This window comes from Oreochromis aureus, linkage group 3 (genome assembly GCF_013358895.1).
Source record: "Oreochromis aureus strain Israel breed Guangdong linkage group 3, ZZ_aureus, whole genome shotgun sequence".
In the NCBI taxonomy this organism is placed as follows: Eukaryota; Metazoa; Chordata; class Actinopteri; order Cichliformes; family Cichlidae; genus Oreochromis; species Oreochromis aureus.
Genome location: NC_052944.1, coordinates 28,072,531 through 28,099,059, shown reverse-complemented (window position 1 = coordinate 28,099,059; position 26,529 = coordinate 28,072,531). Strand labels below are relative to the sequence as shown.

At 41.6% G+C, this 26,529-nt stretch overlaps 1 protein-coding gene across 2 annotated transcripts; it reads right to left on the bottom strand.

Moving 5' to 3' along the window:
• Positions 1–49: 49 nt before the first annotated feature.
• Positions 50–26,308, bottom strand: intu (inturned planar cell polarity protein). 2 transcript variants are annotated; one of them, XM_039609822.1, is made up of 17 exons: positions 26,053–26,308; positions 23,072–23,661; positions 20,584–20,669; positions 14,127–14,342; positions 10,294–10,412; positions 9,453–9,542; positions 8,752–8,829; positions 7,077–7,263; positions 6,721–6,774; positions 6,060–6,122; positions 5,566–5,775; positions 4,212–4,304; positions 3,698–4,129; positions 3,152–3,246; positions 2,875–3,064; positions 1,659–1,801; positions 50–680 (listed from the first exon to the last, which is right to left on the bottom strand). In XM_039609822.1, the coding sequence occupies exons 1-17, from the start codon at positions 26,136–26,138 to the stop codon at positions 569–571; spliced, it is 2,844 nt and encodes a 947-aa protein (XP_039465756.1). In that variant the 5' UTR covers positions 26,139–26,308; the 3' UTR covers positions 50–568. The 2 variants fall into 2 exon arrangements, with proteins under 2 accessions (XP_039465756.1, XP_031588160.1); XM_031732300.2 differs by lacking the exon at positions 26,053–26,308 and adding an exon at positions 25,151–25,411.
• Positions 26,309–26,529: the final 221 nt, after the last annotated feature.

Here is a 26,529-nt window from a genome sequence, read left to right as displayed (position 1 = left end):
AGAGTAGCTGTTTCCACCTTTCTTTATTAATAATGTGAAAAAACAAATTGGTCTGGAAGCAATAAAATAAATAATTTTCCTTTTTAATGTTCATTCATTAATGTAACAAATGAGTCAATTTCCTTACAAAACTGTACAAAGTTTAAATTAAGCAACTGAAAGGCATTTTTACTTCACTGTAAACTGTTTGTGAAAACATCACTACACCCCTGTGTGCTGTGTCGGCATGGAGATGTACGCAGCTGCTGTTGCAGGAAGGTCTTGCATGAGTTTCTGCATTATGGCGTCATGAGGTATTCCCTGATTGACTTGAGTGGATTTTCATGTGCACATAAAAGACCCTAGACACATTTTTTTTATATGTGCAATAAGGCACAAAATAGCAGTCAGCCTAATATCACTGCCCAAAAAAAATGTATGAAGGCTCCCTACATTTATGCTTGCATGGTTCGACAGGTGTCATAATTTGAATTATCTTCCTGAGAATGTTACGGTTACTGGTAAACGAAGTCTTAAAGTTTCTGTTCATCACTGCCGCTGATCTGGTGCTGAGGAGGATAGCGACAGGTCACAAAGCCAAACCAAAGGAGAGTCTGAAGGCCATTTCCACGGGAACCTCGGGCACAGAGTCATGGAAGCACACGTAGAACTCCTGAGGAACGGGCTCCAGCAGCATACGTCTGAAAGCCAAAGGAAGGAGACTCAGATGAGAAATTCACTAATTTAATTTATATAGTGCCGAATCATAACAGCAGTCACCTCAAAGACTAGTCTAAGGTAAAGACTGTACAATAACAGAGAGAAACAATCATATGACCCCGTATGAGCAAGCACTTGGTGACAGTGAGAAGTAAAAACTCCCCTTTAATAGGAAGAAACCTCCATCAGAACCAGCCAACTGCTCTGGCCAGTTGGAGGTGAAGGGAGGAAGCCTAAGCTTAAAAGCAGAGAGCCAAGTGCTCTAATGGGGTGATACTGTACTGTAAGGTCTTTAAAATAAGGTGGGCCGTGATTATTCAAAACCTTGTATGTGAGGAGACAATATATGATATACGTATATAGTGTATGTGAGAATGAGGCAGGGGCACATTTACAAAAAGCCTCGGATGGAAACGAGAAATGTTAAAATTCATGTTATGAATCGACAAAGGAGCTCAGTTAATTCATTCTAAATTGTTCCCCTGTGACCCTTCCTTACAAATCCTGTTTTAACTCTAGTCCGCCTGCCCCTCTCCTCTTTGACTTACTAAGACTGGGAGTTTTTCCAGCATAAACACAAAGTACCAACATCGGGTCCAACATGAAGAGTTCCCCGTCTCCTCCCTGTGTTTCACTGAACACACTGCACAATGCTTCGTATTCATTTCAGCCATTAAACAGCAGACTGATGGGAAAACAGTGTAACTGGAAGTCTCCCTGAATGGGATCGAGACCAGCTTTATCTTCCAGTAATATTATTTACTAAAGCTATGAATCAGGTTTGGCTGCTTGATCATCCAGGTGAAGACAGAAAGTTGAATGGTTGCAGTCCCCAGATGAGGACTCAACCTGAGCACACTTCGTTGCTCCAGCTGCTGCCTGAATAATCTGAAACACGTAAACCTGTGCGGTTAAAAAAGCAAATAGGTGGGTTTTCATCTGAGTGGAAGCTGACGTACCCAATGACCCAGTAAGTCATGGTGGGAGCAGGTTTCTTCTGGTCGGTCCAGTTCTCGGGTTTACACTGAAACAGAACCCCGTGTTCTTTGACGGGACCCAGACCCCAGCCGCCGCCCTGCGGCCTGTCTGCTGCACGGCGGCTCTACGGGAAACAAAAATCACACCAACAATCACCTGATTCATTCAACACATTAATGCACAGAATACAGAAAAACGCCCGCTGAGCTCTGCAGGAAACGGGTTTCCTTTAACCACAGTGGAAACTCCTGTTTTCACACCTTAGGCTACGTTCACACTGCAGGCGAAAGTGCATCAAATCCGATTTTTTTGACCCTATGCGACCCATATCCGATCATGGTATGACAGTGTAAAAACAGCACAAATCCGATATTTTCAAATCCGATCTGGGTCACTTTCGTATGTGGTACTGAATCCGATACATATCTGATGTTTTAGAAAGCGACTGCTGTTTGAATGGTCATGTCGCATTAAATCCGTCTTTTACGTCACTGACATGAGACAGATGCCAATTATCAGCGCCGGAGAAGCGCCCGAGAAGACATCGCGAACGCTTCCTGGCCATCCAGTGTAGATGTTAGTGAAACTGTTGGGAAGACAACGTGAACATTTTATTTGTACTGTATAATCTGCAGATTCTGACTGAAATCTGCAACTATCCTTTGAAGCACTGCTCCTCTAAATAGTAAATAACAAAATAACTTAAAGCAAAAATCTGGAAACATAAAGTCCGAAGTCTTTATATTAAGGGCCATCAGTCAAACAATGTTGTTTGCTCTGGGTCTAAACAGAGCGCGTTGTGTGTGACATCTTCTTTTGCGCATGCGGGCCGCTTTGAGCGTTCACACTAGAGCGCGTTTGCTGTCTCATTTTATTTGTAGTGTGAACAAGCAGACAAAAAAATCGGATTTGATCAAAAAATCGGAATTGAGCATTAAGACCTGCAGTGTGAACGTAGCCTTAGTCTCTCCATCCTGGGTAAAGAAGTCCTGACCAAAAAGTTACTGTTGAGGGAAATATGAGTCTGGAGCCTCCGCTAATGTGTAAGATCAGGAAAGTCTGCTGTATTCATGATGGTCCTGATGTGTTTGTCTATGAAATAAATCACAGCTAGCCCTTTTTATTGTCAGCGGCAGAAACGAGCTTCCTCACAATTCTGGAAACCTCACACTTAAAGGAAACACCTTTCTGTCTCACCCTGGCCGGCAGACTCTGCTGGAAGGCGGCTCGTATGGAGAGGCAGCAGTGATGGAAGTTGCGAATGAGCTGTGGGTGAATGGAGCCGCTCAGCTGAGCCACTTCTCTGTGAGTGGGAGCGATGAAGATTCCCTGCACGGTTTCCATCAGGACGTAGTGGAACAAGGTGTTCTCTGCACCCGATGTTAGTCTGTGGCAAACACAGGACCTCAGGTCAAACTGAAGAGAGAGTGTTTTCATCTGGTTAGTTAAAGTAAATGGATAACAGGTCACTTACTTCATGGTGTTGTACATCTCCTCCGTTTCTCTCTCAGTCAGGGTCTTCTTCAGGGTCCCCAGGTAAAAAGGGTTCGGGTGCTTCATCCTGGGTATCTGATAAAAACATATAAAGTGTATCAAAATGTCAAGGTTAAATAAAATCTGCTTTTAATTGGCTTTTAGACAAAAAAGATATTCAACCCACCCTCACTTTTCCTATTTAAAAAGAAATTCTATCAGTGTGCTTTGAATTTGTTTAAAGTGTATTTGGTTGATTGAGTCCATCGACTTCCAGCTTTGTTCCCTATAACTTGCTTTATTTGTGACCAGCTGGCTTGTTTGGGCAAACAATTCGGGCAAGTTTTCTGCATTTTCAATGAAAACACTTTGAGCCAAACCTTGTTCAAAACCTCTGTGTTCAGCACTTTTCCATTTATGTGCAGATTTATTAGAAAATAAATGAGATATTTCACACCCTGTAACAAATTTAATTCACTGATATTGGCTAACAGATGAAAAAATAAACAGGAACGAATATAAACTCCTTAAAAGATTACAGATGAACCTTGAAGAGACCTCCGCTGCCTCCGCTCCCATCAGACCCTCCAGATCCCAGCGAGTCCCGACGACCTCCCAGCTTCCTGGCCGAGTCCGGTGTGGAATGCGGACTGAGGCCCGGAGCCGCTGACGAACTGGACCCCGACCCGGCATCCATCTGCCCCTCGCTCCCGCTATCTGACAAGCTCCTCTGCGGGCTGGCCCTCCACGACTTCTCCCCAAACAGGGCGCGAGCTCTGGACCCGGACGAGGAGCCTTTAACGGCACCGGCAAGCTTGCTGAAGACGGGCGAGGAGGAGGCCAAGCTGTCGAGCCGGTCACGAGCTGTGGCAGCAGGGAGGAACCAGTCGGCGCAGGACAGGCAGGGAGCAGGCGGAGCATTCAGACGCTCTTCGATACCTGGCTCCAACACCTCCAGCTGCAGCAGGGTGGCTTTCACCTGGGGGCCAGAACAACACAGAGCTTCAGTTTGACGTAAATGATTATGGCAGGAATTTGCCTTCAGATTCAACAAAGCCCACCTGATCAATGTAAACACAATCAGGTCCAGGAGAGCCCAAAGCTGGAGAAGCACAGCCGCCTGCTTCCAACAGTACACACTGCATAAAGTGTCTCTGAGGACACAGGGAAAACGATATCATGAAGAAGCATCAATACTGGCAGATAACACACACATGGACAGAGACTGAGGAGATGAGGCAGAATTACAGTCATGATAAAAAGCAGCTTGAGGTAGCTGTTTTCTGTCAGACTCTCACATTGATGGATGAATTTTGGCCCACTCTCTGTGTATAATGTTGCTTCAGTTCATTGACCTGTTATTGAGGCTTGCAGGCATTCATCTTTCTTAAGGTCCCAGCACAACATTTATATCAGGCTGGACTTTGACTGGATCACTGTGACAGATTTGCTGCTGTGCTCGGGATCACTGTTCTGTCGTATTACTCAGTTTAGGCCAAGTTTAAAGCTTCTCAGACGGATGGCCTCACATTTGACTCAAGAATATTTTGGTATACAGAGGAATTCATGGTCGTCTCAAAAACTGCAAGATGCCCAGGTCCTGTGGCTTCAACCCAAACCATCACCTCTCCACCACCGTGCTGACAGCTGTTATGAGGTGTTGTCTGAAGAACATCAACTAGAAGTCTTGTGGTTTGTTCAGATGTAACTTTGCAAACCTAAGCCATGTTGTTATTATGTTTTTAGAGAAAAGAGGCTTTCTCCTGCAAACCCCTGCAAACAAACAGGTAACTGTCATGAACTTTAACATTTAACATGCTAACTGAGAGTCTGAGTCTGAGATGTGGCTCTTGTTTTTTGTTGGTTTTTGTGCAGTTTCTCTCAGCATTGCACCGTCTGACGTGTCTCACGTCCTCTCCTGGGAAGACTGACAACTGCCACGAATGTAAATAATCTTTTTCACTCTACAATGACGGACTTCCAGTTGATTGTCTTCCCTCCTCGGAACTGCGTTAACACACACCAAAACCTCTGCTTTCATACTTGATGACCAGTTAATCAAGTGCATTTGATTAGCAGCACCTGGTTGCTGCTACTACTGCTACTTAATTCCTATGGAAGGTTTTCATAGACATCTTAATTTTGGTTCAGGTGTAATATGTCATGTTTTGTAATTTATCTGAGGTTTCACTTACCTCATTTTAAGAGTAGAATGCTAAGGACCAGATAATATATGCCTAAAAATTTAAAGATGATGTACTTCTTCACACAAGGAGGGTGAATTTAAAGAGGGATTAAAGCAGGTTTTGTTTAAACACGATAATTAAATGCTCCTTTTATTTGAAATGAGAAAAGGAGTTTTGTCAAGAAAAAGAATAAATATCAATAAAACAAGTCAGTGATTTCCTTCCCTACCAGCCCCACAATGAGGAGGAAGTGTCGGCCCTCTGGCTGGCTGTAGCCCGGCGTGTCTCCGTTAGCCCTCTGCTGGGGAAACACCTCTCTCCAGATGACCAGCTGACCCACACGCTGCTCTGACGCCAGCGGCAGCAGGCAGTAGTGCTGGCAGTACAGACACACGTCCAGCAGGTCCTCCTTAGGCAGGTGGTTGGCGATCAGGTAGGACTGGGAGGGGAGAGATTGGAAACATGAAAGGATAAATTACTGTCTCCCTTATCCTCTCAGTTAATAATTTAACAGCTTAATTAGTTTGTAAATTTGCTGTTGAGCCACAGAACACACTCATCATCCTGTTATCCTGTGTGAAAGGCCACCTTGTGTACACAAAGACTGTTATCTGGACAAGAATAGCTGTGTAGACCGTGGATGCTATCAGATGAGGAAGTAAAAGTATGATAAGGCTGCTGGTGCTGAAGCAGGCATGTGCTTGTTGTGAATACGAAACTTACCTTATAGAACAAACAGGAGCCGAGGATTATATACAGACGCCTCAGGCCGAAAAAATCCTCAGACTGTAAAAGCACATAAAAGGACAAAGAAAGTCACATTTAAGGTTGTCTGTGTGACAGTGTTGTGTGAGTGCAACATTAACTCAGTGGAGCTCAACAGAATGATCATTTAAGTGAAAGCAGTAACAGCCTCACTGCTCCCAGCATCAATAATCCATCTCTAACCTGTTAGCGCTGTGCGTACAAAGGGACAGACCAGACCTCATTAGCTGCTCATTAAAAATACACACAGAGACATGAACGCCCTCCTATAAATAGTCTGACCTTCTCCCTTCCTCTGCTCAAGACAGAAGATAGCTCTCAGCAAACATGCACACGTGCTCAAGAGAAGCCCTTATGATGTTTGTGTGTCTTTGCCCACTTAACCTTTTACCCCTGAAAGCCTGCTGTGAGTAAACCTTGAAGCTCTTTTCTGAACAGAGTGGTTTAATGATGTATAATGAGTGTGAAAACTCGTCATTAAGGGTACACGGGGAGGCCGTTAGACGTTGTCTTTATGAGAAAGAGTTAAACCTCACTGACGTGCAGCTGATTGTAAAGACTGCACAGCTTTATATGTGCAGGAGAGAAGGTATAAATGTGGAAAACTAACATTCCTTACCATTTCTCCAAAATCAGAAGACTCAAAGTCAGACAGAACCGTGTCCACCTCCATCTACAGATGAAAACAAACAAACAAACAAAACGCACACACATAAATATTATTAACACTAAAGGTGGCTTAAGCAGTCATTTTAAATGTGCTTTTCCATGAACTCTTACGTTTTATTCCCACCACCCATTGTCATTATGAAGTCCATTAAAATTTAATCAGATTTAATAAATCAATCAAAATCAAGCAGGTATTGTTTGTAATATTCAACACAAGGGGGCACCAGAGCTAAACTAACAAACAAAAGCCACACGTAAGAACAGAAAGATAGAAGAAACTTCACATTCACAGATCCAACAGTGTACCTTGATTTCTGGAGGCAGCGTGAGCCATCGAACCGCCGGCAGTCCGTCCAGGAAGAGAGTCCCTGAGATGTCGGGCGGAGGTGCCGAGGAGGAGCCTTCCCTCAGACGCGAGGGCTGGATGAGCTGCTGGAAGAACAGGCAGAAGAAATGGTCCAACCTGGGAGCGTGGTCCACCTTACAGAACGCACTGTGGGAGGACACAATTAGAAGAAATCTTTAAAAAAAATATATTTAATTTTATTGTTTAATGATAACATTCATGAAATTGGCAAACATACATAAGCACAAGGCCATCTAGTAATAACAGACATGAGAAAATACAGCTGAAAAGATGAAATAAAATTGCATCACTGCACTCACAGTCATGTTCCTTGTAATTAGTCTTTGCAGGCATATGACATAAGCACCTTTTAGATTCATTTATAGAGTTGAAAAACTATAACTCATAAGACATTTAAATTACAGATAAATTACAGATGCACAGACAGAGAGGAAACATCTCTGATTCAAAAATGTGTTGCATTTTGACCAGTCTTTGTCATATAAAATTTCATCTATTTCCTGTATGATTTCTAGCCAGGCGTGGCATGTTTCACACAACCATCATCTGATTACAGCTTTTTTGCTACCCACCATTAGTATTTAAAAAGTATTTATTCTAAGTATTTATCTTTTTCATCGAGTCCAGATGGTAGGTTTCCTAGATTATTACAGTGAAGTCAAAGGCCAACTCCTGAACCAATTATTACATTTTTTTGCTACCAGCTGCCTCAGTAGGAGAACAGCTTTGGAAGAAACCTGCAGATTTATTCCTACACATTGTCCAGTAGTGTTCCTGCTCAGGATGAACAGTTTCTAACACTTTATGTTTGAGGTAAAAAACCTTTACCATGTTCGTCCAAATAAATTGTGGTGTATCAATGTGTCTCACATATATTTATCCAATCTGGATTTTTTGTTAATTCTATATTTGCTTCTTCCTCCCATCTGCACTTAAAGTACATAATATACATTTTTCCCTCCTGCAGAGATTTATAGAGTCTGGAAATAAGCTTAAAATGTGTGTTGCACAGCTCTCTCCATCCCCTTTTATATATTACTCAATATGGTTTCTTGACATTTTTTCTCAAGGTCAGGTTTGAACTTTGGCGCTAACAATGAAGGTCAAGGTCAAATGCTTAGACAACCTAAATAATCCTGTCTCCTGAGACCTAAGTATATTCAAGTGAAGCTTGAAGATGATCCATTAAAAAAAACTGTGGGCAATATAAAGTTTTTACTTATTTTCACATTTACTGTGGCCTGGTCCTGAGCTGTACCATCTGTGATCTACCATCACACAAAATTTGAAAATAACAGCTAGAAACCTGCTAACAAAGAGAGACAAACAAACAGAAGCGATTACATCCTCCCTACTCCCTCCTTACATACATGGACCTAGAAATGAGTGGAACAGGTCCCCTTTAAAAGAAAAAACACATGCTCAGGAGAAGAAAGTAGATCAAGTTGACAAATTGAGACAATAATGAGTTTGTGGGGAAGGTTTGCACTTTACAGCTAAGACATTTTACTTTGATTTCAGCATATTTTGCATAATGTGGAAAAAATGGCAACCAGAAAGAGGAAGTTCCAACCAGCGCTCAGCAGGACTGAAGGAAAGGCAACAGTGACCAACCTGTCTAAGGAGCCGTACATCACTTTTAGTGTGCGGACTACGTCTCCTACCACGGTCTGCAGATACAGCAGAGGAACCCTGGAGGGAAATGGAAAAAGTCAAGCTTATCAAATATTCGGATTAACAGCCAGCAGCCACAGAGAAAAACATTTTTACGGCAGTGCTTTTTTTTTTCTGCTTGTGGGTGTTCTTCAAGAATCGATCCATTATTTCCAGGCGTGAGACGATGACTGGTCGGGGCTGACCCGCTACAAACATAAAGGTGGCTAATGTGACTCATCTCGCCAAGCATTTTATGACCACGTGCTTCTTAAAGAGGCATTCATCTGGCCAACAAAGGACAAAGAGAAGCACATGGTAAAGTTAAAAGCGAGGAGAAGAAAAAAAAAAAAGACGGTCCTTTCCGATTGTTTTTACAGATTGTGCTCTTAAATCTTTCCTTCTTTCCAAAAATACTTCATTTCTGGAGCACAGGTCACGCTCGGAGGATTTATTGCCACATCAGTGACAGGGCAGCAATTTAAAAAAGGAAAAAAGATATATGTGAAAAATTACTGTCAAACTTTAACACCTGCCATGTGCTATCAACTTGTGTAATATCTACACAGCATGTCGAATGTGCCTGCAGTTGACCTCACAGTATAAGTGTGTGCGTGTGTGTCTGTGTGTGTGTGTGTGTGTGTAACGCTGCCTCAGGCTACCTCTCAGCAGGAAGGCCGATGACCAGAAGATTGTTGCTTTCTTTCCAGTAGCCAACATGTACCAGATGTTTGCCGAGTAGGAGAGATGAACTGGGAGAGAAAAAGAGGATGGATGAGTATATGAGAGATGGTGAAACGGGTGAAGAGATGACTTAATTTTAATGCAATACAAGAAACACTCTGAGAGCACACACACCTCTGCCAAGGCAGTGTTGTAGTTTGTATCTTTGATGTTTTTTAACGTATGTATTAGGTGAGTGAGTTAATCAGTACACCATGGAGCGACCTACTGGGACGAAGCTACTATAAAAATTAACTGGAAACTTACATTAGAAGTGGCTTCATTGTGACCACATCCAGGTTAATCAGGTTAACCAGGTTAAGAGCGAGACCAGTGGCAGTAAGTGTCTATAAAGGCAGTGAACTCCAGCTGGACAAAGTATCAGAGCTGTTAGGAATCATAAACGCACCATGTGTGACAAGAGACCAGTGTCACTGGCAGTACACACAATACAGGAGTTCTCTTTTCCCTTACATGTGAAGATATCTTCCAAAGATTTATATGGCTAAGCGTCATCTGAAATACTGAACAAGAGTAACTATTTTTTGTACCCTAAGAGTACAAAAAATACTCTTTTTTTTTATATATTGATGGATACTGATCCAAAGATACTGTGTGAGGAGGTAAGAAACCCTGTATGAGGAATAAACCTCATTTTCTGGACATGGTGTTAGAGAAACTACAGACTATGAAACTAAGATGACAAACACTGGAAATTTAAGATTTTCTTCTGTGCGTAGCCCGGATTCAGCACGCTGCAGCACATTTTATCTTTCCTACCTGATGATCCGCCCGCCTGTGACATTCTCCAGCATGTCACACAGAGTGATGAAGATCCCCCTCACTCCTTTCAGCTGGCTGGATGCTTCAGACACAGGGTACTGGTACAAGACTTCCTCCTGCAGACACACACAGGCAGCAGCGTCGCTTAGCATTGAAACAAACTCTATTGTTAAAATTACACATGCTGCATAGAGGGGGAAACAAACTCTGGTTAGTTTTTCAATAGCAGAATGTGAAATATCTGAACTTGGCTGCTACCAAATGCTCTCTGCCATAAATTATGGAGAGAAAAAAAGAAAGAATGGATGAGCCACAACTCAACAATGTCACTTTGGCTCCAAAAAGGAACAAAAATATGTCACTTTAAAGACCAATGTTTCCAAACACATTTAAAATATTTGACTTTCCTGTCCTGGAGGACACACAGGAATTTAATTGTCATTCGTTCTCAGGGACATAGCGGCACACGGTTAATGTTCAGCTAGTTTCTGTACAACTCTTATTCCTGCGACTGCAAAAATCTGCAGGTCCAAAATCTACAGAAAGAGCAGCACAGAATCAGAGCGCTCTGGAGTAGATCCAGCGCATTGTTTGAGTTATTAGTATTCCTCCCAGCACGCTGGCAACTTTAAAGCAGCGGATAAGATCCAAGCCGCCAAGAGGATAAGAGGATGGTGGGTGAGGGGTAAAAACTTTGAATGAACGGCCTCTTATAGCCTTGGCAACCAGAACAAAGGCACAAACGAGTGCCGATGGGAGATATTCACCTTGGGGGACAAAGCATGCACGGAGAGGCTGCTACAGAACAACCACCACAGAAAGCAACTTCAGCCTGTACACAAGCATCAGCAAAACATCGCACAGCTAAAGCTCAAAAATATCACCACTGAACCTCTCCGGTTTCTCCTAACCTACAATCAAAGGACTTAAAAAATCAAAGTCAGAGTTTAGCGGGTTCGTGCGCAGCACTGTCATTTAGAAAAATCAACCGCTGGCTGATGTGGCTCCAGACAAGCTGTACTCTCTATCACCAGTGCTCTTTAGGTCGAGATAAAAAAAAAAAAAAACAGAAAAGAAAAGAAAAAAATCTGGCGTGCAGAGACACAAAAAGGAACTGCAGAACAGTGAAGTGCAACCATAAAGGCAACGTCAACCTGCCAGCAGCGTCCACGGGGAAAATGTGATTACAGTGTGGGAGGTGTGGGTCAGCAAAGACTTTGGGATTAACACTTTACTACAAGTGAGCTGTGTCCTACCTACGGGATGTTAAAACAGCACCAAGCACATGGATCTAATTAAAATAGGAAATGTTATTTTGTTTATAGCCCGAGTGGAAGAACAGCTCACTGCTGCTGCAAAGGGAGCGTGGGGCAGGACAGAAAGTTCACGGCATTAAAATGATGGAGAGCACCTCTCGCTTTTCTCTCCACTCTCTAGTTTGGGTTGGTAGCACCCGCAGGCGCTGGACGCTGTCCAGAGTAGTAGCTTTCTGAAGTGTCTGACTCACATCAGAGAAATTCAGAAGAGAAGAGAAGCTCACCACTCCCAATCTTGGGGTTTCCTACACAGCTAAGGCCATTCTCAATACTCAATTATCAGAGTGCCCTTTGTCAGAATGTGGATAATTAAATCAGTCTGTTCAGCACAGCTCAGTGTCTTAAATTGAGTTTTATAGAGTTTGCTCCGAGTCATGAGAGCCTTTGACCGCAAAAGTCACGATCAGATTTCCCCAAAAACCAATTTACTCTCCAAAGGAATGGGAAAATATGTGGTCATCCGGGATTTGGATATCAACAGCGGCCTTTAGGTTTCTGTTTATTCTGCCAGTTTCAGTTAGGTCAAACCTATCAGCAGTATTTAAGGTCTGAAGGTGGCTTTCTCTTTTAACAGCTCCCTACATGTTGTTCTTTAATAGCAGCCTGTTTTCAGTGGAGGACCTCCAGGAACCTTTTGCAGAGAAACACAGGAACTCTGCTTGTAATTCAACTGGAAGACCCAAAGTCTAAATGTAGCTCTTTGGCTAATAACTCCTTCAAATCGTAGCTTTAGTGCTTTGGTGACAGTACTTATAACCACTGTGGAGTCAGCAGCACTGCCTTTTTTCCCAGCAAACACTTTTTTCTTTAGAGCTCTTCGTTATAACTTTAAATACTAGCTATAAATGAGCTCGAGAATGCATTTAATGACCTCTGGATTAATAATCACGTTTCGTTTTTGTGAAACAGAAGCACCAGAGACTTTGACAGAAAACTAGATGAATAAGAAAGAAAACAATTGTTATTTTTTTATTTGTTTATCCTTTTGGGATTCAATGTAGTCTTTAAAGGCAAAAATGTTTTAACATTTTGCCAACAAAAATGTCTCAAAGCCAATGCTTTATCTTTAATAATATCATAGATTTTGCTAAACCTCAGTACTGGTGGCTAGCATGGTTGCATAGACATAACTGGGGAAGAATACAAAAATTCCCCAAAATACTTTAAGTTTTCTTTCACCCAACATTAAGCTACTGGTTTACACTTATGCTGGACGTCAGTCAAAATTAAACAGACAAACAAAAACAGGTACTGCAAAGTTTTATAGCTACTGTTTCAAAATAGGACATGTCAGCAGATATTTCCCATCCACTTCCCAAATGTTTCATTGCAAAATAAGCAGTTTTATTTTTTTTCCTATACCTACATAAAGCAGTAAACCTGGTATCACTGCAATGAGCATTCAAAGTTAAAGTACCAAATAATTATATACTGTATAGCTCACTGCAGAGTAGCCATGTGGTTATTAATTCAAACATTTAAATAGTTTATTAGTAATGTTGACAGGCTCACTTAATAGGCTGGGTCACCTTCATTATATAACTCAAATATGTTTTGAACCTGGACTTTAAGTTTGTGAAGGCGCTTCACCTTTTATCCAAGAAGCTTCTTCAAAAAGATGATGAGAACCAGGTACTTAAACCCTAATGGGGGTTGTTCCTTTTGGAGGTGGTGGCTGACTCACTATTGATCGCAGCAGGATAACACACTATGCCACGAGGCTCAGATCCTCTCAAACTGGTTTCAAGAACATGACAGTGAGCTCACAGTAGTGCACACAGTCACCAGATTTCAATCCAGTAGAGCAGTAGATTGTCATCGTGGATGTGGAGTGAACAAATGTGCAGCAACTGTGTGATGCTGTCATGTCAATAAGGACCAAAATTTCTGAGGAATGTTTCCAGCACCTTGTTGAATCTGTGCCATTAAGAATTAAGGAACCTCTGAAGGCAAAAGACAGTCCAAACCCATTCAGTACTAGTGTAGGTCTTTAAGTATGATTTATGGCTCCTTGTCTGTCTGTGTAACTATTGAGCTACACACAGAATATTGAGCAGGAAGATTACTGAGGCACGTTCATGCACAACCCTCCAAAAAGGCAACAGCATGTCTGCCATCTGGAATAAGATATCCGTATGGTTAAATACTGACTGGTTGAAAAGCTGGCTCAAACAGGAAAAGAAGCCACATTGGACTTTGTGATGGTGAGAAATAAGCAAAGCAAAAAACAATGAAGATCAGAGAAACACAGAGAACAAGCACAAACAATGTCTGCACTGGAGACTTTTCTCTGTTTTTAAACACTTGAGTTTCATTTAACTTCAAAGAAATTCTTTGTCTATAAAACTTGCAATTCTCTGTGACATGGCAAACTTAAAGGATCAACAACAGCACAAACATGAACAAGAGTGAGACTGCAGACTGCTGCAAAGCTCGGCGCCGCACCAACGCAGTACAAAGATTTCATTAAATGAACTTTAAAGACTGTTCATCGTAGCATTTTTATTGTCTAACCTCTTCCTGTGGCGATGTGGAGTCCAGTTTGAGTGACAGGTACATGACGATATGAGGGATGTGCGATATGGACATCTGAAGTTCGGCTGTGTCCTCGCCCCACAGCAGGCGCACCAGCTGGCTGACTGGAGGAGAGGTCTTTGTCCTACGGATCAGGGAAGCATCGCCAGTGCTGACCCGGTCCAACAGAGCCACGGTCTCCAAGGTCAGTCTCACCTGGAGGAGGAACACATGAGGAAAATCAGAGAAAGACTATGGAGGAATAGTTCAATAGTGTCAAGGAACAGACCGATTGACAAAGAAGAAAATCAGCCATTCTTTTACAATATCACTTCATCAGTCTGCCTGCCAGGGCCTCTCAGAGATTTCATTCATTTCTAAAAATTCTGCAAGTCACTGCGTCTCCACTTGATTATACTTGGCGAGGTGTGCATGTGTGCCATGCTTCCAAAAGACGGGAAAAAAGAAAAAAACCTTCAATCATTACACATTCACTAAGGAGAAAAGTGAAAAGCGGGATGGTGACTGTCAAAGAGAAAGTGACACTGACATCTAGGCCTAACCGCAGCATAACACATAGCAGAGATCGGTGCGGTTGTGTGTGTGTTTGACTAAAATTAAAACCAGACTGCTTCACAAGGCCGAGGAACAGCGCTGAGGCAGCGGACGGCACTGGTGCTCTCATTCATGCAGCAGTTTTACTTTCCATCCACAGTCCTCCATTTCACATTGTCATTCATAGAAAGTCGCAGTGGAAACAGACACAGAGCCGCATGGAAATCGGACCATCACGCACATGGAAACACATGTGTCCGAGACGCACAGAAGGATGAGAAACTGCAACTCTGCGGTGTCTCTGTTTAAACAATTTGTCAGACCTACATTTAAGTGTGATTATAGCCGGAGTCAGAGACTGCCTGTTGACCTCACAGATTAGGACACGATAGACGAGTCTGGAGACAGATGAATTAAAATCATCGTGCTGGAGTTTTGATTAAAGAAGATCTGTATTTATTTAATCCAACTTTTAGTTAGGACCTGTGATTAGCTGCTTTCCCCATTTCAAGAGAGCCTCTTTTATGCACATACAGATTAGAAACACACCAAAAATGAATCAACACAAAGAAAGACTGTGTGGACGTACACAAACACTGAATTAAAGAATCGTTCAGACTGAAGTTAGTGCTGACGGCTCACGGTAAAGACACGCTATAGCGGCATACCTGCTCACACGCTGTGTTGACTCTGGGCTGAAAGCTGTCAGCACCACAGAGGCCAATTATGGAGCTAAGCTGATGCTAATTCAAGTAAACCAGAGCCAGAGTCCAGATGTGAGAGGGAACAGCTGGTTAACATAATGTGTGTAAGAGTTGCTCAGGAAGAGCTGGATGAATAAAGCTTTACCTTCTTCCTTCCTTTAACAATTTGAAGCAGGCCTCTTGAGCTTTTCCTTATTTTCTGTCAGTGGTTATACAACATTGGATCATAGTGGTCATATTAACGTGGTCAAATTTCAAATACTGAGCTGTGCGTGTGCAAAAGAACTCAGAGTGCTTTAAACAGTGAGTTTCACGCATTTTTTTCTTCAAATCTTTAATCTGTATGATGTGATATAGAAACCATATCACTATCATGTTCATCAGAGCACATAGTCTGTGAGCGCAGAAGCTCCGCCCACATACCATTCAAACCTTCTGTTTTTGAGGTACAACCAATCAAAACAAAGCTGAGTTAAAAGCAGGACACAAAAAATGTTGTGGATATTATTAAAGATGATACACTGAAACTAATAAGTTAGTCTTTTCACAACTTATTAAAAGACTGTTTAATCTACGAAAATAAAAGTCATAGAAGAAGAGTGACAGCAACATTTAGGGTCTGTTGTTCAGTTTGCTATAATGCCAAGACCTAAAGACCTTTTAGGGGGAAAAGGACATGAAAAAAAAGATATTTAAATTATTTCAAAAAATATATATTTCACTCCAAGGAAAATTACCTACAAGTGGCAGAGAATTTAAAGGGCTGGTAGCCCAAGCAAGTTTAATCCAACACCAAACCCATGTTAAAAGACGTCTCCAAGAACTCCCTAATTTCATTAGAGGACCTGTAGGTAACTCTTGATGTCAAAGTGCATCTATGATCAGAAAGGGACTGCACAAATTTACCGAATTTAAATTTAACCTACATGGGAGGTGTGCCAGGAAAAAGACTTTGTACTCCAAAAAGAGCAATAGAGCAAAACTATAACTTGAACAAAAAAAACAACCATCTGGGTGAACCCTGGCTTTTTATAATAATGTGCCCTAGACAGACGGGTCAGAGTTACAGACAGATGGACACACAGATCAGAGTTAGTATTACCAGACGTCTTTAGAGCAGACAGTTCTTCAGGAGAAGATGCTCATACCAAATGTGAAGCATGGTGGTGGAAATATTAGAGTCTGGGGTTACTTCACTGCCTCGGGGACTAGAAAATATGCCATCACTCATTCGAATGCGAAATCTGCATCATATCAAACAGATTTATGACACAGAGAGGCAATCTGTGTTAAAGCAGAAGCTGAGCTGGAAGAAGACCACAGCTATGGTTTGTGGAAGGCTCTGTCACAGAAGCACAGGGTTTGAACTGTACTGAAATGCTGGGGGGGAATTTGAAACAGGCAATTAAACAGGACAGGACTCAGCTGTACACCTGCACCCAAGGAAAGAAAGGCCCTTTTTTGAGCATGCTAATGTTCACATTCTGGACAGAGAGGATATATGGTTTGAGAGATGAATAAAGGAGGCCACCTACGTACACTGTCACTGACCATCGGTGAACAGACGTGGTAGCCTATGACACCAGCTAACTGCCACCTATATAGCAAATCCATGAGAACTTACATGGTGAGCTACAACCACTACAGCTTCCTGACCTTTCATGCAATCAACATTCAACAAGGTGACATGGGGAGACAACAGCTTGTTGGGCTAAACTACACAATATTAGCCTCCGAGACCAAAGATGTACTTCATTCTTCATTTTTACACACACAAATATTATATATAATAAATCTTTTGTAAAACTGGTTGAAGAAAAAGACATTTCCTTTATGTGGTTGTGTTAAACTATGTCACCTTTATATGAGGATTAAACCCAAAAATTAACGATTCAGTTAGCGTTGGTATTTGAGATATCTTCAGCTAAAAAAGTCAGGTTCTCACCACATCACATTTTATTTAGTATTTCAACCCGTGAGCGCCAGTGAGACTTTAGCGTGGCACAAAGAGGCAAAGCAGAGTATTGCTTAAAATCATGTGTTTAACCAAGTATAAATTTATGGGATATTTTTAGACCAGCTCAATTTCTTTTGTTTTAACTCAAGATTTTTGTTTATCAGAAACTCAACTCATGATATCCAAATGAATAGTAAATTAAAAGCCTTATAAATACCATATGGGCAGGGCACTTATATTTTTTTAAGCTGGTATGTTTATTTGACCATCTGACATAAAAAAAGATATATTAATTTGCATGTGTTTTCATTTTTGTGCAATTTATTCATCATATTTTGTTTACCTTAAACAAAAACCTACAACACATCTATGTATCTATAAATCACACTGATGATATAGAGCAGCGGTCCCCAAGCCCCCGGCCACGATTGGTACTGGTCCATGAGTCGTTTGGTACAGGGCCGCGAGAGTTGAGGATCAGGTGTGAAATTTATGGTTTCCAGGGTTTTTACTGTTAACTCGGTCTTTTCCCGTGTTGTAGTTTTGTGTCTTATTTTGAAAGAAATATTTACGCGTTACCATAGCGACCAGAGAGCATTAAGGGGCAGAGAGGAGGATGTTACTCTCAATGTTGTCAGCTTAAAAGTTATTAAGCTGACATTAACTGAAGCAATATGGTTGTGCTTGTATGCTGTTTATCTCATGTCCAAGGTGCAGTGAACCAAGCTGCTTTAAGTAGTTTTTTTCTAAGTAAAATGTTTGCAGGAAAAGCAGAAAGGCGAAGAGAACAGAGCTGAGACTTAACCTCAACCCACAGTGAGTAAGTTTTAACCACTACATCTTCACTGTCACTAGTCACACCAAGACTACAATCTGGTTGTGAAACACAGAATGTGAACTATGCCATTTATTGCACACTGTAGAACCGCTCACACTGATTTATGCAGTTTTCAAAAGAAGAAGAAAAACTCAATCTGGAGTTAAAATGTTAACACAGGCATTGTTTGCTCGGAGAAGTAAATAATAAGCCGATGCAGACTTTCCAAAGGTATAAATCTGCATTTATTTCTCCCAACTTTAGACTACATGGAGCCTACCCAATATATTTTAGAAAAAAGATCAAATTACCTGGTCAAAATGTTGAAATCGTATTTCTTTAAACCAGCGAGTGCTCCCAGAGAACTCTCCAAGGCCTGTCAGCACTAACCACAGGCCACCCGCCTCTCCAGCAGGCGCCTACATCTGGGAGCTCGGCCATTTGAGCCAATTTAAGGGTATTATTAAAGAAGAAGTTAGCGCTGGAGACACACCATCTGATCTACCTTTCAAACTCAGTGCTGCAAAATGACTTCTAAAAGCTGTAAAAAAGAAAAAAGTTAATTTAATGACAGCATATCTTTAATTATTTTGGGTGCACAGATGATGAAAGCGGTAAGTTCTGAGCTGCTGACATCAAATTGAAATGACATGAAAAATAAGGGTGTACCAAAGTTTGAAAGGGGCTGAGCATAAATTGGGGAAATCTCTGAGTAAAGAGGCCGAGTGGGCTAACTGCAGCACTTTCTCTCATCATAAATAATAAGGATGTGGCTAGACTGGAGTGTGCTCTTGCTAGAATTCCAGTCTGTTGATGTCAGTCATTTACCGCTCATTCATGGATGGACACACACATGCAGGCACAAAGGAGAAGCTGTAGTTCATTCAGGGTTGGTAAAGGCCACGGTGGACTGACTTTAATACTAATATTTGTCCCTTCAAACTTAATAACTACTGTCTGTGTTCCATTTGGCAGGGTCGGCGCACAAAAACACTCTATCCTCCAACTAACACACACACACACCAAACAATGATTCTGTCAGCAGTACAGCTCTATTTCAAGTTTCTGAAAGTCATCACGGTGCCTGAGGAGCTGCGCATTTTTCCCCAAAAATCTCTCTCGCTCTTCCCCTACGATGTAATTTAGTTTCCGACTACAACTTCTAATCAGCTGAGCTTTCAGCCTCAACAGCTTCCTGTGGCACCGAAAAATAGTCACACCGCCGTCCCGTGCATCCGCCATGTTCGCCATCAACCCTGCGTACACTCTGTCATTTGCAAATTCCTTCTTTTTGATGGTCTGCTTTTTGGTGAAAATGCACATCTGAGACGCAGACTGTGGGTTGTTGTTTTTTTTTCTTTGCTGACGATCAAAGGATCATTGAGGGCTTTCTAAACAGTGCTGGCTTATGCTTTTTTACTCACAGTTTAGCAGCTCGGCGAGACCGCTGCATTTTAAAGCAATTTGATCTGTATCTGCATTCGACGACTGCTGCTCATGACAGGCAGCGGGATCTTAAAAGCATACATGCTGCCTTATACATTTAGAAATCTAACCAAATGAAAAAAGGGCAACACAAAACACTCACCAAGTGGCCATCAAATAAAAAAGGGGCCTCCCAATATTGACAGTAAGATGTGATCGAAGTGTAAACCTCTAGTTTTATTTATGTTATACATTAACTCTTTAGGACTTGGAGCCATTTTTATACAAAAGGCTCAAAAGTAATTGGACAACTGACTGATGAGCAGCTTCATCACCAGGTAAGGCCAGTTCCCAAGTACACGGGAAAAACAACCCAAGAGTTTGTCATGGTAAAGAAATGGGATATTCTTCAACCCAATAGAGCATAACTGTTACTGAAAATCAAACATAAGGCAGAGAGACCCAAAAACAAGGAGCAACTTAAGGTGGAAATACAGCATTTGGTGAAGTTCACGGGTTCTATAGTTTAGACTGCAAAGGAATTCAATCAAAGTGTAAAAACGTATTCCTTATATTTAAATTATGTTCATCTTTACCATTAATGTTGAGCCTGTGTTTACAAAAGAATGCCAGTAATTTGTAAACAGTTAGTGGAAAACTAGTTTAAAAAGATAAGCTGAAAGTCTGCACTTCTTCATTAAAATCCACCATGGTAGTTCACAGAGGCACAACTACAAAACAAAAAAACATGTCACTTTGGAGCTAACTGTTAACAGAGGCTGAGAATACAAACTCCCTTTGACTTGCTGTGTCAAATAAAAAAAAAGAAGCCATAAATTAATGCTGCTACAGGTAATCCAGGTACTCCAGAGCTATCATCAACTCCCCATGTCAGCTTTATCCAGATCTGGAAATCATCACTGGCTACACCATCAGCATGTCACCAATTTCAAACACCAGCAGAAAAAGTGATTTTGGCAGCTTCACACACACACTGACCTGCGTTGGTCCCGGGATGCAGGAGAGAACCCTCTCGATATTCTCTGAGGTCACGTCGACATCGTCTACAGCTACGAGCACATCGCCTGAGCAAAACATGCAGAAAATATATATTTATCAACTAAACTGGCTCAATCAGGACAAAAGCAGCAAGTTTTAACAAATACACTGTCATCATACAGAAAGACAGACATGCCGTGTATATTAGGACTTAGACATACAGTGAGAGTTAGAAAGCATCTGGTAGATATACAAAACAGATTTCTTTAATGTAACCATAACAAGGAAATGTATTTTCATTTTTTTAAGCCAACCCCTTTCCTGTAAAAACTAATCATATGCAACTGCGATCTGCTATTAAACCCACTGCTGTTTGTATTCGGCAAAGAACTTCACCTGCTCGTGTGCAGGGAAGCGCTCCACCGTCTCAGTAACGGAGCTATTTCAGGTATTTAAGCAGTCTAATTGTTCAAACATGTAGCTGCACTGCATAAAAGCTCCTCTAAACCGTAACTGATGTGGGTAGTCATTTGTGGTGAAGCACAACTGGCATTCCTCTGTTTGCTGGTAAAACAAAAAAAAAGATTAGTCCTCCAAGAAGAAAATCACTTCAGAGATGCTTAGCTTTCAGACAGACAGGACCACATCTGACCGCACAAAGTCCCAGTCACTCTGCAAATCTGCAGTAAAAGCTTCATTTAAGGCGGAGGATCGTAAAGGTTTAGAGCTGGTCATAAATAACGGTTTTCTTCAAAGTAGATGAATTAGGTTTAAGGCATTTCTTGCTAATCTTCCAATCTTCTAATGATATTCTACATTTTCCTGATCATTGGTATCATTATTATTATTTTTATTTTTACAGATTTACAATAAAAATAATTAATTTGCATTTTGCTGATTTGGCTCTAATGCAGCCAAATCTCTCTTTGCAGTCGCCACTCTGCAGTCTAGAGCAATATCTCACCTACACCCGCTATCGGATTGGTTACATGACAAGAGTAAAAGGCCATCACACAAGTGCATTCAGTCTGAAGCAGCTCCTGAGATCTGACAGAGCTGCGGTTTGAAAGTAAAGCAGCAGTTATGGCTGGAGTCGCGATAAACATCGCAGTCCTCTCGGCTGAAGTTACAGGACCACAACTGTTCTCGATTTCATTGGTGACAAGCACGCATAGTTTCACAGTTACTGTAAAATGTTAACAGAGGCTTTTTGAAGTGACAACACAAACAAGTATGTGAGGACTTGATCATAAGAAATTTGGCTCTGGTAAGAAAACTGAACGTGATTATCTCCTCCTAAAAAACTGAGATAAGTCGATTCCTAGTTTGTTCTCCTCTTGGATCTTCGCTAGAGAGGGGATATCCCTAACATGTCATGCAACAACCAAGAGCCCCACCCACAAGCCTTGTGCCTGTGAAGGGCAACCAATCAGAGGAAAGCTAAGCTGAAACCTTTTTGTTTCAAGCAGACAATAAACTGAGTGACTCCACCAAGGCCCGGGAAAAGAGAAATAAGGATGTTTTTTTTTTAAACTGTGAATCATGCAAAGCTACTATGACAGAATACATGAATAAAAATATGGAACTGAATAAATTTCTTTAAACAGGGCAGATAGGTCAGTGTGCTCCAGACAGATTTATACTGCTTACTAGCACTATGGTTTCAACACACTTGGCTACTAACTGCACTGCAAGAAGCAGACTTAAATAAATAAGATATGACAAACTTAGGTTACTTTGTTTACTATGATAACGATGATAACAACAAGCCAATTAACAAATCCTAAGAAATGAACTTTATTTATAAACTTCATTTAGATACAGGTCACATCCCCATTTGATTCTAATTGGCTAATTTAAAATAAAACAAATTATTAAACAGAAGGCAAACAGTGTGCAGACTTTTCTCTTCTCCCTAAGATTTTACTTGTGTTGCATGCTAGAGTCATCATTTAGGCTTTGCTTAGGCGATTATTAAAAAAAAAAAAAATCTGTGCGCAGTCACTATGGCTATGTCGTCATAATTACAGCCCGTGCTTTGGCAGGGCACTTGTGTGGTGTGGAAATTAATGTGTCAGTACTAGAACACGACTCCACTAAAGCCTGACCAATCTAGGGTTTTAAAAACCGACACCGATATTTGGTGATTTTTTAAATCCCAAACACTGGCTGTAATTTTTTTCTCCTATCTCTTCGTTACTTTTTAAATTTTCATCTTTATCAGTACTAAAACTGGCAAACAACTAATATCTAGACTCTGCTGATGATCGTTACAGAATCCTAATGGCTACATACCTACTTTTTTCCTCACTTGTGAAGGTAGGAGTTTATTTCTGAGGATGGCATAAGCGCCTCCGCAAACAGTTTTGTTACAATTAAGTGATTAACTTCTATCCAAATACTTTTTTTTCTCAGAAGTATAAGCTTTGAAGTAACAAATACATCCCTCACTGATAAAACCAGCTGACTCTTGGATTTATGTTCTTACCAATTAGGATTTGGCCACATTTGATGGCTGGACTGTTTGGTATTAATCCATGAACAGTCAGTCTTTCCTCCCGTGTGAGCACTGCAGGGTCTTCCTGACCTCTGCTCCAGGCAGGGCGATGCACCACACCCAGCAGTGCTTCCAGCAGTCCTCCGCCATCACACAGAGGGGTCGAAGAACCTCCTAAACGTTTAGGATTGAGGTAGACACACACCTCCTTCAGCTGCTGCTGCTGAACAGTCACACCCTGCCTTTGGCCTTGCTGGTTCTTCAGGATTGATGCCGGAGGCGATGAGCTGTCTTTACACCCATCCTTCCCTCCTCTACGCTGTGAGGGCCACCGTTTCCTCCTCAGGATCCTAGCCAGCTTTTTAAGCGTGGGCTCACCCTTTGCCCGGGAGCCGCAGCGCTGCTTCTTGTTTTGCTCTGTGATGATCTCTGCCTCCTTTTCACTGAAGCGAACATGATTGGTGGATACACCTTGATTCACCTGCTGGGCCAACGCGGCCTCCTCTTCGCCCTCGCTCAACTCGAGGTAGAAGAGCTCGCCGTTCTTCTGAATGTCGTCCAGCCATTCTGGTTCCAGGTCACTGAGAGAAAGCAGAGGATTTAAGCCTTACATACTGTTCATATTCACTGTATGGTTCCAAGAATTCCCTCATAATAAGTGTCTACAACAAATTTTGAACTGCAGCTCAATTTAGAATGCATAAATGGCATGTCTGCCATTAATAAATGGAGGATTAATCATGAATTAATGCTTCAGAGAGCAGGGAGAGTGTATTTTTTAGGTTTTACAACACTCGTTTTTGCAGAAAAGCATCCATTATTACACAATATCAGGTCCTGTTTTACCTAAATGTTTCCCACACTTACTGAAATGCCAGCTCAGGTGGCTTTAAATCCTATTATATCATATGATTATAATCTCCAACCCCTCTTTGATCTCTGTTTTAATCTCAGTTAGCTCAAAATAAATGGATTCTAACTTCTTTATTACCAGATTATTTTTTATTAGTGCCAACAAATAGGTATGTAAATGACTTGCACTTATATAACACTTTTCTACTCATAATGACCACTGAAAGCTTGTTTTAGTGGGTTACACTTTAACCATATATTTATATAGCACTTTCTAAACTTCACACAGAAAGACACCAGCCAGGATTCAAACTAGGAACCTAGGTGACAGTGCAAACTACTCCAACACTGTGCCACCCTTTAATACGATCTCATATTTCTGTTAAGCCAACATCTGACCTCTGTGTGACCTCTGTTCCTATCGTGCACCACATATAATCACTATTTCAGTGTTTGAATATTCCCTCCTGATCCCTAAAAGGCCAGCAGCAGTCTCTGTAGGAATCTAGGCAGATTTGGTGGAAATACAGAGAGTTCCTGTAACAGTGTCAAGGTCTCCATTGAACTCTGTCACCACTGCCCCTTAAAAAAATACACACAAACATGGCATGGACAACTTGACAGTTCCTACATTTTCTTAACCCAACATTTTCATTGATTTGATGCAATGAAAACACAAATCTCAGCATCAAATATCAAAACAGGTCAAATTTGATCCAAACAGCGCATACAAGTTAAAGATGAAGACAGCTTTTTTTCTGATCGAAATGTTGCACTTTTGCTTGTTTCTGGGGGGGTTTCTGAGTGAACTGTACAACAAATATCAAAACTCCTAAAATATGTCAATGTCTACCATGTGCATGCTGTAAAAACAGAACAGAGAAAAACACCATATGTACAAACACCATATGTAAAAGAGTTGGAGCTATTTTTGCCTCGGGTCTTTCTCCTTTTAACTTTAAGAAGCTGCGGTAAGTAGCTTTGACACGGCATCCATAAATTTACTAAGAAAGCATGTAATTATTTATGAAGGTTTACCTCCCAAGTTGAAAACACTGCCCAAAGCTATGAAAAGCATAAGGGAGGAGACGGAAACTGCGGACACCCGCTTTCTGACAACCTAGCAGTAATTCCACTCAAAAACAACATTTATCTGGACGTGTAAAATGAACAGACAGGTGAAACGTTTCTAGTCTCTGACACATAGTGTGTCCTTACTCTGAGGAGTCGGAGCTGCTGAAACTCGATGCTGTGGATCCACCGTCACTACCTCCGTCGCTCTGGGCTGCCTCTTCGTCCGTGTGGCGGCCGGAGATACTTTTCCCGGCACAGTGGCGGGGATTCGCGGTGGCCATCAGTTTATGAACGGCTTAGTTCACCAAAAAGCGCGGAGAAACAGAGGAACTTTCACCAAAACAAGCACCGACATCCACTCGCCATGTTGTAAGCAGTAGCGAGCGATTTGGTGTGGTCACGTGATACGTGAGCGCCGAATTTTATTGGTGGATAGCACAGTTGCCCCTGACAACGCTGAAGCTTTTGCTTCTTGCTAGCAGCTTTCCTGCTGAAGTTTTCTGTTAAAATAGTGTCTTCCCTCAAGCACGCCGCCAATTATTAACAACATAAGTATATCACGAGACGTTATAACGGGTCGGGGATACGGTTTACTTCATGTTTAGGTACATAACACACTTAACGGTTTATTTGGCACCGTGAAGCTATTTCCCTTAAAATAACGCAGCAAGCACACAGACAACAGCTCAAACCTATTAAACGTACGATGAGTAATAATTCAGTTTAACAGCTAATGATTTATATATTTTAAATTTAAAAAATCCAGTAAAGAAATTTAAACAATATGGAGCCTAAAGTAGCCTATATCAAATATGACGGGTATAGGCTTTTATTTTGTTAATTTGCACTTTTATTTTGATGCCCGGTGTCTCCACCTCCCTTGCATGAGGTTTTTTAAATCCCCTCAGGATTTCAGCAAAGCTTTGGCAAAGTGTCTCTGAGCAAATGAAAGCACGGGACGTCGCGTTTGTAGAAAAATAAATAAATAAATAAAGTGCGTAAATGCTCCGTATGCTCACTGAGGGTAAAGTGAAGTTTAGACTGACCTGTAAAGGAGAACACTGCGGATGGAGTCAAAGTCCTCCAGGTTCTTAGAGAATGAACCTCCATCTATGGAAACGTTGAACATCATTTATGTTTCATGTTTCCGCCGGGACGAGCCTGTCCGATAAAAGAAGAAGACTCCCGAAGGGAAATCTTTTAAAACTTTTATTAGTTCTCCTGATGGATGCCTCTCCTCCGTCCTGAAGTTTCTGACTGCCCGATCAGCAGCGTGCAACCCAAACTGCGTCTGAGCCCAGACAGGATCCTCCCCCTAGTTTCTCACGTCAATCACAGGGTGCATGGTTCAACAACAACTATTCAAAGCGGGTCCTTCTTTATTTCTTTCCTCCTTTCATAGTTTTGAGTGTTTTTGCAGGCCAGCAGGGCGGAATGTGTCCCGGCAGTCTTCTTGGCAGGTGGAGCAGAAACACGCCTACCAACAAAAAAGCTCTGCAGGCAAGCCCACATTTATATGTATA